Genomic DNA, 12,631 nt, shown 5'->3' with positions numbered 1-12,631 from the left:
CGGGATCCGTCAATCGCGGACGAAATTGAATGTGTCACTGTCGCATCAGAGGACAGTGGAGAAAAAATAACCCTCGAAGCAGACAAACAAAGAAAAAACCGGTAAACTATCCCAGAGCTTCATTAATATTTCCTCTCGCTGCACGCACACGGTTAAAGAAGCCCATTCGTTTCATTCATATGTCTGCAATAATGATTGCTATCCTTGATCAAAAAACAAAGCCAGCAGCATGAAACCGGTTTTTTTGTAGATTCATTCATAAAAGATCGCTTGGCTGCAAAATACTACGGCTGAAACATGTTGCCATTGCCCCGAAGCATCCGAAGAAATTGGCACCACGAGAAGTGAAAGGACACACTGGCTGCCGCTTAAACTGACAGATGGGAATCGGAATGGCACACAATGCACACTACTGAAATTAATTCTTCAATGAAGTCAACCATCCTTCCTTTAGCTTACGTAAACCAACAATGTAAAGTTTCGATGCCGGGATGCTCGCGTTCACATCCCATTTTCGGAAGCTTTGTTTTTCTCGCCCGTGAGCGCAAAGTGCAGCACTGTAATTGTGCTGCCAGTGCTGCTCTCTCTCCTCCTCCTCTTCATTGCATTACATCAACCACGATGCAACACGCTGGCAGGATGTTACCTATTGACTTTCTTGTTTAACGCTTCATTTGCTTATCTTGGTCGTCCCACCAGGGAATGAGGTGCTCAAGCGATCCACATGTCAATAGACACCACACACACACACACACACCCACACACACACACACACTCTCAGATACGGAAATTCGATACTAATTCGATTCCAAGCCCGGTAATGTCGGGGTAATCAAATTTACCCCTGCTGCCCTGTGCAGTGAATAAGGGCAGCGCCAATGAAGCGCGAATGCCTTCGATGACCCCGTGTGTGCTACGGAAACAGCCACGTGCATTGCTTGCATGCCTGGCCTGGCAACGCGAATCAAAGTGCCATTGCACAACGGGATTAGAATGGAAATTGAGCGCGCCCGCTTGTGCTCGGTATTGGCTGATCGATTTCAATTAGCTTTTGCAGTGTAGCCGGCAGTGGAATTCAATTTCCCACATATCGCGACACTGCATCGCCGGAGCCGAATGAAATAGAGCGCGAAGGGACAGAATACTGTAGTAATGGTTTTGGAAACGGATGGTTAGCATTCAAGCAAGAAATTTAAGGTTTGTATAAGGATTCTTTTTAAATTATTCAATACCTCTGTGTAGTTTTTTTTGTTTTGGATTGCTTACAAACTCCAATCAAAATGTGTTTACTTGCTTGCATTACTATTCATTTCCTCAATCTTTTTAAATGGACGACAAATGTAGCTGGAATTGTTTTTATATTCCAACAGTAAAATATAAAAATACGTAACTGTTTTCATGTCACAAACATTCAGCTAAATTTTTCACTTTTCTATGGTTTTCAATAACTAAAAAATAGTCTAATATTCTGAACATTTTTGATATGTTATTTAGTAAAATGAAATTACAAACCCACCAATAAAAATATCTTATTTTGCAATTTTGAACGTTCAAATACGTAAATATGTACGTAAAATCAACGACCAGTCAGCTCAGATTGAGCCTCTCAACACAGTTGCCCAGTAGGACTCTAGTATTAACACTCCCAAATTCTAAATTATTTTCTAAAGCACAATTTGAACGATGTATCTATTTCACAAGCCCTCTGTTCCGAGTAGTAAATAGTCATTACTGCTATCCCAAATGATCAGTGCCATTTATTGCATATAAGTAACCCGTAGCGATCACGCATCCCGTGGTTAAGCCATCAAAGTCCACCAAAATAGTTAACTTCCCTCCTGCTTACCGGTAGCTGCATGTCCGCCGATTCACAGTTCTGAGTATTGCGTTCATTAGAGTAAACTAATCGTCCGATCGCAATAATATATCGCTCATTTCCATTTCGAAGCCTTTCAACATTTTCAACATTATTAAGCAGCATTGCTTGTGCTGCTGCAGCTTCTATGGCATTGGCAGGTCCCACGGCAATTTAACTTGTTTTTGATCCAGCGCACCGAATCCCTTTTTGGCGCTAATCACCCTCGCCGGATGGTCCGTTACCTTTTCCAACAGTGGTTTGTTCCGCTCATGTCGGAGCAACGACCCGTGCACGGACTAATCAGCGCCTCGCATAGTGGCTGAAAACCACCCACGGATGGAATATCCTTCCTATCGACGGATTCTTCACTGGAAGCCGGATCGTGTACCGGATATCCGAGCCAAAGCTAGCTGTGCGGTCATTGGAAGTAAAGAGGCGATCGTCCCAAAACTCGCAAGCAACCGTGTATCCGGTGTGTATAACAGCCCGCGTGTCCGATAGGTCCTGCCCGCTACACGGGTTGACATGAAATATTCATGAATTAAAATTTTTCCAATTTCCTACACGGTGGGACGATGGGAGGCTGGAATGTATGTTGAAACTATTTGTCGGGTGGTTTGAAATTTATCTTCCCTTGTCAGCGGACTCGGATGGGTCGGAAGCGTACCCCACATATACAGATCGCTATCGAAACATGGCCCCGGGGCGGTGAGTATCGGACACGCACAAAACACACACGTGCGCGATACCGATGCACATTTTTAATTTAGATTGTAATCAATACACACACACACACACACACACACACACACACACACCACACACACACACACACACACACACACACACACACACACCCACACACACACACACACACACACACACACACACAACACACACACACACACACACACACACACACACACCACACCACACACACACACACACACACACACACACACACACACCCCACATACATAAAGATCTCCTCCAGTCCACATACAAATGAGCCAAGTGGGTTTCGGGGGGTAGAAGCAACGTGTGCTCAATCACTGGCGCCCCTACTGGCAACGTGCCGGAGAATGAGGCTAGATCCAGTCCGTCCGTCCGGTGGACGAGGACTTTTTTTGTGTGCGTGTGTCTGTACCGCACTCGTTATTAGTTGAACAGTCTGCGATAACACTCTTGTGCCGAGCTTATCGTTGAACGATACATTTTGAAGGAAAAACAAGAGCGCAGGATTAACATCGCTGTGATGGGCCTAAAGCGCGCAAATGAGGTAAGGGGGTGGGAGGTAGGATGGAAATAGTTTCTGGCCCATAACTAACGTGGCGATGTGACGCGAATTGGAAATTTGTATTCGGCTCTGGCTACGAAATTTTAAATCTACATACACACACACACATACAGTTGGGATGCAAATGTAGGCAGAGCATTTTTGCACCACCATGGCTCAATGCGCTCAACCGAAGCGGGCCGAAAAATCTATGCACAGTAGAACTCTTGGTCGATCTGTTCGCATATGCAAAACACGTCTACATAGCGCAGTGGATATTTCAATGCTTCTCACACAAACACATAAGCATAGACACATCCAAACCCAAGTCTACCCAAATGTGTGGCGATGGTGAAATGATGCTGATCATACTGCTGAACAACAACGACAAAAAAATATCCTGTGATGAGCCGCACCACACCAACCCGCGCCCACCTGCCTCGTATGCCCGCCGATCGTACAAAGAGTGTTCTTGTTTTGTTGCCTCCAGTTCTTTGCTTTAATTTTCCTTTTTTTTTCCTTTCATCTCAGCATACCCAGCCTGACCCTGGCTCTAAGCAGAGCACAGCAGCAGCACAGCAGAAGCCTGTATTTAGTGGTGAGATTCGATTGAATAAGGATGCATTTCTGGTCCACCGAACATCCTGCATGAGTCCTGTGTTTGCCGCACTTGCGTGCTCGAATTTCGCAATCGGAAAAGAGTTGGTAATGGATTTTGCGGTGTGTTAATGGGGGATAGAGTGGGAGACGGGATGGGAAAGGAAGGAAAGCTTTTCCTATAGTCTGTTCCTACTATTCCGGTGCGCAGGCCGAGCGCACTGGACCGCTGCAAATCTCGCAAACGCAACGCAACGCAACGCGCCCCCGTTATCGCTTGTTAGGCATAGTTTTAATTATTTAACTGTAGCGTCAACGCGTTCGACTGGTCGGTTATTTAATCGCTAGTTGCGAGTAGTCTGTGGATGGGAGAGAGCTTCAAAGTGGATGCCGCAAAAAGATGGCTGCTAAATCAATGGGTGAGTGGTTGCGTAACGATTGTAATGAAAAATAGCTAAAAAGTCTAGTGTTCCTTTTCCTAATAAAATGAGCATTTTTGCTAAATTCCTTTGAAAAAATGCATTTTACACATTTTTATCAACCCATGTTGTTGTCAGTCAGTACAATTCAAAGCCTCACGGTCAACAACGTTACGCCCCGAGCGGACACGCTACAAAACAAAGCAACATGAATAAATAATTCCACTCAAAAAAATGTAATTTTGGGCATCAGTATTTTTTCACACTTACCTGTAGCATGACTTTGTGCTTTTTCCGATATCATTCTCAAAAACGTCAGTCGCACTGTCAGAATCACACAACCGGTACCGTTGAAAAAAAAAAACACACACACACTCACTATCCGTAAAGGGCAGCAAAAATGTTATCAAAAATATAAAATCACTCCGCTCACAAAGGGCCCACGAGGCGTACGCGCGCTCGTGATATTCCACTTTAATCATATTAAAATTTGAAGTGCCAACAAACCATCAACCAGCTCACCAGCGGGGCAAGATGCTACCGATGGGAAGGAGGATTTTGTTTGTTTGAAAATTCGATTCGCATACGGGCGTGTGTACGGGCGGCAAGACCGTGCATTGTTCTCAGTGAACGCCACATACACACGTCACATATGGTTGGCAGGCACATACGGTGCGGGGTGCCGTGAAGCAGGCTCCGGCTGCTGATCGAATCACAATTTCACCTAATTTCAATCTGCCACCACGTCACGTCAGTATGCGCTCGTGCGTAAATCCGTACCACTTCTGCTCCCACACTTCCGTGTGATTCCACCACCATCACCGACGGGCGAGTGCGCCACAAACAAACAGAACCAAATCAACACCCGGCGTACTGTAGCGCCACCATGATGTACACATGGTCGAACCACTTTTACTCGTTCCTTTTTTTCTTGCCGAAGAAAAGTGATGTGAAAAGGGATTTTGCTGTCATTTTGCGAGGAAATTTCTGACTGCTTTCTTCTCCTTTCTATACACGTGTGCGTGTGTATGTGTTTTTTCCCACATTTCATGCGTTAGACCCTTTTCCCTTTTCGCAACATGTATAGTCAAAAGCAGCTGCCAACAAAATCAGTGTATGTTGACGGAAAATTTACACTCCATGCCGGAGAGCATATCATACGCACATCCTGCACAGGCTGATGCTCCAAGGTCGCTTCCAAACGGTTTTGGAAGCCTCACGCGAATGAAGCTGACAGTTGGACGGGAGCAAATGTGGTGGAGGATTTAAGGGTGGGTTGATTCTTTCCTTTTCAATTCTGTTGGTGCGTTGTCAATTGTTTCGGGGAGGTTTTTTTCTTTGCTGTCTTCGAGTGTCGAGTAACACGAGCCTAATGATGCCATGCTTGCGAGAAGAGATCGATAAATACGGTGAATGAGAAGGTCCCTAAAAAGCGCTTTGTAACTATAATCAGGAAATGTTCAAGGTATGAGTAAATATGTGTTTGTCAAACGAGGCGAATATAACACATATTATTAAAAGCTGTTAAAATGTTATCAGCTTATATATAAGTTCGAAACACTATTCTAATGTCATTTTCTTAGCTGTCATTCTACAATCATTATACATTTTTATTAATCAACTATTGGGATTAGTTCAATTTAATTTAATAACTCTCCCATTTGTCCGGCTTGCAATTCTGACAATTGATAATTCCTTTCAAACTTTCTACACCTTTTTCCTAGAATCACTCGCTTTCCAGGCAGGTGTTGTAGGTGCGTCAAATATGCCGCAATTTCATCATTTTACTCACTGGGACAAATTATGCCTCCTCCGAATAACTTGTGTTGTTTTCGGGTGAATTATTCACCCCTCCCAAAAGTTGCCCACAGCATCACAGTGTCTATGAGCGTCGTGACAGGTAAGCGAAAACATCCCAGAAATGAACTGGATGTTGCGATTCCGCACAACAGCTTCCTCGCTACGAGCTTTACATAGAGACAGAAAACTTCCAAATATTTCTTGCAAACACAAACGAACTTCTGGCAGGTTCCAAGGAAGATAAAAAAAAATGAAACAGCAAATGGAGTACAACAAAAAAAACCGACACCACTACGGAGAGAATATAAACACGAAACTTTCCACTGGTTCGCTTACATGGTACAACGATTCTGGGTAAAGAAATTTATCAAAATTTCGCTAATACTGAGGGGGTGGCATTGGCTGAATGTATCATTCGCACTGGGATTGTATTTCAATTTGCACCACCACCACCAAAAAGACACACGCACACACTTACCGCTTGGCGAAGCACTTTGCTTTGGGACTGTTTTGCCCCGTTTCAAGCTTAAAACGAAGCAAAACCGTTAGCAAAAAGGAGGAAAAGAAAAACAACAACGTAAAAACCAGCCTAAAACAACCACCACCCCAATTCCCATAAGCTCTAATCCTCGGCTCGGTTAGTTGGTGTAAAGAACAGCCAACCCATCCCTTCCCTAGCGGTCTTAAAGCAAACACCGGCACCGGTTAAAATCGTTTGAATATTTAAAAAGCATTACAACTTTTTCTTTCTGCCCCGTGCCGTGCTGTGTTCGTCGATCGTTTGAAGTTTTTCCTGCCCGTTGTTCGTTTCCCCCTTCTGTGTTTTTGTGTGTGTGGGGGTGCAGGGCATCACTTGGCATTGTTGTTCACCGGTATTACCACCAGCCCACACCCGCAGCCAATACCGAAAACGAAGACATAAAACGAACATTCGACAGGGAGCCAACACGCAAGGTAAAAGACATCATGCGCCTCCACCTCCAGTAGCTGCCGGGGCAGGGAGGCAAAAGAAAATACCAAAACAAAATCCTTGTTTTTAGCCTACTTTTACACCTCCCGGGCGGATCGCACTAAGGCGCAAGCTCATCCGTACAGTTGCCAGGGTGCGGGAAGGGTGGGTGGCCGGCACCGAAATTGCTCTACACGTGATTACCATAATATTAGAAAATGTTCGTACCGTTCACGAAATTGTTACCGACACAGCAGGCCAACAAAGCCGTCATCAAACAAGTCAAAGAGCTTTCTTCCCGGCTGTTCCCTTCCTGTGCCCGGACACCCCGGAACAGGTGAGTGTCATGACCGGGACGGTAACGCACACTCGAAGTGTTATTAAAGTCGAATTAAAACATCTCACCTGTAGCGGGCGGAGGATTTCCATGCCCTCTCTCGCCCTCCTTGAACCACAGGAAGTGTGGATTTGATTCGGTCGCTTACATGCTTGCTTCGTTTGTTTTCTAGAAAGCTCAACTTTTCTTGCCACCTTAGGGTAAAGAAAGCAAACAAACAAAAAAGCAGTGAACAACTGGCCAGTAAATAAAATACGGCTCCTTATCACCTTGGCTTCCCATCACATGATTTACTACGCAAATTTTTACACTCTTTGCACCCATGCAAAATGATGCGATGAGTGGATCATACGAAATTGGTAAATGGTTAAGCGGAAAAGTTTGCACTCCTACATGCCTTTGTCCTTTTTTTCCTCGCAGCAACACCATTAACCAGATAATTTATTCAAAAATGGTGCACTGATTTTTGTTTCGCAAGAAAAACTCCCCAATCTCACACACACGCACACATTGTTTATTTCTCATTTGTCCGCAATTAATCACTTACCGTACAGGGATGAATTTACGCAACGGCACGATTATTTACTACATTTCCCCTTCATGAAAATGCAAACATTCCACACAGGTGTGTAATCTGGCACTCCAACCTCAGTGCGGGCGTGTCATTAAAATTATGCAAAATATGTTTGGTCTGTTTGTTGCTATGTTTCTCATGCTAGCATATTTAAACATATATTACACAGAAAACACTCAAACGCACATTACATGGCCACATTATCGGTCAGCAACGTGTAGAGCGTGCAAAAGCAAGCCACATAAAGGCCCGCTCGTGATTGACAAAAGGCACGCGACTGTTTATCCAAAACCAGCGCAAATGGCACGCTGGCCAATAATTGTGGCATTTTTTTAAATGCTGTTCACCAATTCCAGCATATATCAATCCGACGCTGCAAACACTTTACGCAGCAAATCGACGCAAATCGACCCAACGCATTAAACTAAAGCACCGCAATCCATGCGGATTGTCAACGGTGTGCGATGGGGTAGGAAAAAAAGCGTACTCTTTTGTTTGAATAGAAATTTACATAAAATAATTGGTTATTGAAATTTATGAGACCTCCACCAGCCATCCCCTTCCCATGTCTGTCGTTCCCATTCTGGCGGGTTCGTTTAAAATAATGTTAAAAACTGCAAACAAAAACTAGCAGTAGCAAATGCCAAACAAAAACATATTGGTGTGACAATAAAAAAGGGAAAAAAATCCTGTTCAGTAATCAACAAACCCACATCCTGTTGGTGTTGCTCTATTATGCGAATGCACGCGCGATGGGAAGGATTTAATAGTGAGGGGCACATTTTGCCACCCAAACACAGAAAAAATCAGACAAAACATTGAACAAAAAATGTGAATATAAAAACCCATCCCGATCCAACGCCAGCCTCACCTAACTACCGAACGCATTGCAACGAGAAGCTTCCAGCCTTCCCGCCAGGATTAAGTCAAATTGCGTGCGGGCCAGGGCACCCTGGCAGCAGGGCGGTGAGAGATTGATGAAACAGTAATTGAAAACCATTTGGAATGAAATTTAGCATGAAATTGATCTTACGGCACGGAATGCGAAAACGATTTAATCCTGTTTCCTGACTATTTTTGTCTGTTATCGCTTTGTTTTGTTTTTTCGTTTGTGTTTCTTCTGGTAGAAAACATAATAAACGAGAAGTGGAATATGTGATGAATATTTTACTTATTCCTTTATATTTTTAAAACAGCTTTATGATCATTCTAACAATCATCCTATGCCTGCATTGCTCTCCTTCAGCGATGCTAAAGTTTGCTCATCAGCTACACGCCGTACAAGGAATAGTTTTGCCACTAAAGTTTCTTTCCGGGCGCTTCCAAGAAATGCTTCCCTGGCAACTATTTGCGAACCATGTCAAACGGAAGTTTAACCCCAAGATCTCGTACCCAACAGCCAAGGCCCAAAAGTACCGTGTCGTACATAATTCGGTCGGCAAAAATGGATCATCGCTGCTCGGATGCTGCGGAAAACTGCTCGTGTTTTACACCGGAAGGTCGGGCCGCTGGGTTGCTGCTACTAGGGTAACAATACTAGCTACCTGTCTGTTGTTCCTCTTGCTTCTACTGCTGCTGCACGACACACCGTCATACATAACTTAGAGCATGTATTTTTCATATTTCAAATAGAATTCGCCCATCCCGGAAGACCGTGTGGCAGGTAAGTGGTGCTAAGGGGTGCAAAAGTTTGAGCCCCACTATTTTCTCATATGTGCCTCTTGGATGATGCATAATTTTAGCGCGACCGGAAGAACCATCCCGTGTGTATGCGAGTGTGTATGTTTGTGTGTGTTCGTGTGAGCGACGACGACACTAGAATTTCTAAAACTGTTCTACCCACCTTTGCCTACATTCCCACCGGTATACCACCGGGGACCGGGCTTGCGAAGGTAACCGAACCATTTGCAGGGGTTTTGGGGTCGAATTGAAACGTGCGATCAAGGATTTAATTGAAAGATAATCAAACATACTTTGGTCAAACATAAACAAAAACTTTCTTTAAAATTATTCTTCTTCTTCTTTGGCACAACAACCGCTGTCGGTCAAGGCCTGCCTGTACCCACTAGTGAAGTGAGCTTGGCTATCAGTGACTTGTTGTTACCATAGCAGGATAGTCAGTCCTACGTATGGGGGCTCGGTCTATTTGAGGCTTGAACCCATGACGGGCATGTTTTTAAGTCGTACGAGTTGACGACTGCACCACCAGACCGGCCTTTATTAAAATTAAAATTATTATAATATGTAAAAATCATTTACAATGACGAGTGTTGTCTGTTACAGAAAAACATACCTAAGGCAGAGTAATACCTGCTTCTGTCCTAAATGTAAACACTGCAACCCCTGTCTAGTAACCCTTTTTCTCCAAGCAAGGTGGCAGGCCGGTGAAAAATATGCTCCACAAGGGCTGTCACCTACCGGCGACTGGTTTTACTGCCCTCTTACGTCCGCTTACGAGCTGGCCAATCTGGTAGACTGGCTCGTAGTAGACGCTCCATTCCCAACACGGGACGCAACAACGCGTCACGTACTTCACGTAAGATAAATTACGCCGGCCTGAGTGAGTGGAAGAGAGAGACTCTGTGCCTCCGAACCGAAGGAACAGGATAAAGTTTACTTGTTATTAAATAATTTCAAGGAATTTTCATTGAAAGCATGCATTCATAGCAGCTGGAGCAGCAGCAGCAGCAGCATCATCTTCTCAAGCTTTCAAGGACCCAGAGCTTTTGTACGCGTTGGTGGTAGATGGCTTCCGTTTTCCAGCGTGTTGAGCGCTTAAAGCTATCTCGCACCACGCCCGCGTTGCAGCGAAGCAGTGCCGGCACGAAAGCGACCAAGTGCACGATTCAAAATGTAGCAAGTAGGGAGGGCAAGTTTTATGTGTCTAGAGGGTACAGCGACTAGCGAGCGAAACAATAGACCAATAAGTTTACAACTTCTGCCACTGCGCTCTCACCACCCTACGGTACGTGCACGGTAGCGTGAGTGCAACTATTTCATCATTCTTCCGCAAAACAGTTGGATGGATTCCGGTGAAAAACTGTGGCAAGTGCCGTTGCATCGTTTGTGCAGCCCCACCATCTTGTTAAAGAATGCATATTCAACTGCATTCAACCGGTGGTGCCATAGGATAATGGGCATTCTGGAGCGCCTCTTTCTGTGAGGGTTTTTTTTTTGTTATGAAAACTCCTTGTTTAATATTTAATATTTTTTCAAGGTTTATAAAGTATGATATAACAAAACGTACAGGAATGTGGGAAGAGGAAATACTCGGTACGGGTAAATATAAAATCATAAAAGTGCAAACGTTTTTCTTACGAAACTAATTTTCCATTTATTTAATTGGAAGGTTTCATACCTGTGCCTATATTAAATTGCTCCTAGCACATTGCTGCTACTAGAGGCATTTCAGTACGATTGTTAATTTGAATATTGCTAGCCACAAGTACATTTTTTTTAGAAAAGGCTATTGAAGCTATATGTAGTTGTAATAATCGAATATATTCAATTGCTTTCAGGAAAAGAAAAATATTATTCGATATGCATGCCATTTCTTGCCAATGGGTCCTGATGGTATGCAACATGCTGAATATGAAGATCTTCTGATTCATACACATTGCGTTGCCGTAGGCGACAAACAAAAGCTTCAATTCCTTCGATCCCTGCACTAACTTTTACCAATCAGAACACTAAACATGTTATATTATTCCTAAAATTGCAATCACCCATACCACTGATCGCCGTAAATGAAACAGAAAATTGCAAACGCTGACGCTGGGAGCGCTACTTACATATCACGGTGAGCCGAGCGTTGGCACGGATGGCGGAGTTGAATTTGGCCGGTCCGACCTGACACTGGTACTCGGCATCGTCCTCGATCGAGGCGTTCGATATTCGCAGATTGTAGATGCCGAGATTTCGGTCGGCCAGCACCGAGTACCGCGGGTACCCCGGTATAGTGTGGGAAAATCCTGTCGTAGAAAGGGAGAAAAAAGGTGTGTAAGAACCGGGTCAAGAGCAGAATGGCAGCGTCAGCAGTCGGGCACTATTGTATTGGCATGTTAGGATAAATTTCTATCGAATACACTTACCGAGCGCAAAACCATCCTTTGTCCACTGGACGGCACCGACCAGATTGTAGATTTCGCAGCGCAGCAACGCTTCCGTACCTTCCAGCACCTGCAGATCCCTCGGTACGATGCGGAACTTCTGCTGAGCATTGCACAGCAGCATCGGGATTACTGGAAAGAGACAATCACAGTACAGTTACAATTATCTCGCTGGGATTAGAAAGATAAGGATGTCGCTGCCCCTCAACCCGCAAGGCGAGAGTCACACAAAAGCACAACCCACCCCCAACTGCACTGTTGCAATGCCGCAAGGAATCTTGTGGCTTCTTTGTTCAACTAAAGGGTGTGTCGTACTTCAAGCCCCGAAGGTATTTATGCAGTATGCACGCAGAGGAGATGGGATTAGGAACAATTATTTAAGCACTCTTCTATCGAGCCCAGAATCATCCAGTACAATGATCGGATTGGATTTTGTTACATTGAATCAAAAGGGCATTCAAAACCAATACGTCCAAGCATGTGTGCGTCTGTCTGTAGGTGAAATGTGTAATCCAGCTGCATTGAAAGGTATATGCCGATAACTATGTACATAGAAAATAAAACGCTCTACAAATTGGATAATCAAATCAGCTGACACAATCTGGGTCAGTGAGCGATAAATCTATGCCTCAGACATTTCTCCCATCGAGATTCATCGGGACGCATGTAAAAAAAGGGAAACGAACTCTGGAGGTCTGCAGCACTATTTACA

At 44.3% G+C, this 12,631-nt stretch overlaps 1 protein-coding gene across 6 annotated transcripts in view; it reads right to left on the bottom strand.

Moving 5' to 3' along the window:
- LOC121598693 (nephrin) overlaps positions 1-12,631 on the bottom strand; it is a 76,900-nt gene that overhangs the window by 23,687 nt on the left and 40,582 nt on the right. For all 6 annotated transcript variants that reach the window (XM_041925906.1, XM_041925910.1, XM_041925911.1 and 3 more), the window contains exons 4-5: positions 11,902-12,051; positions 11,602-11,781 (exon numbers count right to left, since the gene is read on the bottom strand). In XM_041925906.1, coding sequence (XP_041781840.1) covers positions 11,602-11,781; positions 11,902-12,051 — 330 coding nt within the window. The remainder of the gene's footprint in view (positions 1-11,601; positions 11,782-11,901; positions 12,052-12,631) is intronic.

This window comes from Anopheles merus, chromosome 3L, assembly GCF_017562075.2.
Source record: "Anopheles merus strain MAF chromosome 3L, AmerM5.1, whole genome shotgun sequence".
Lineage (NCBI taxonomy): Eukaryota > Metazoa > Arthropoda > Insecta > Diptera > Culicidae > Anopheles > Anopheles merus.
This window is presented reverse-complemented; position numbering and strand designations above follow the sequence as displayed.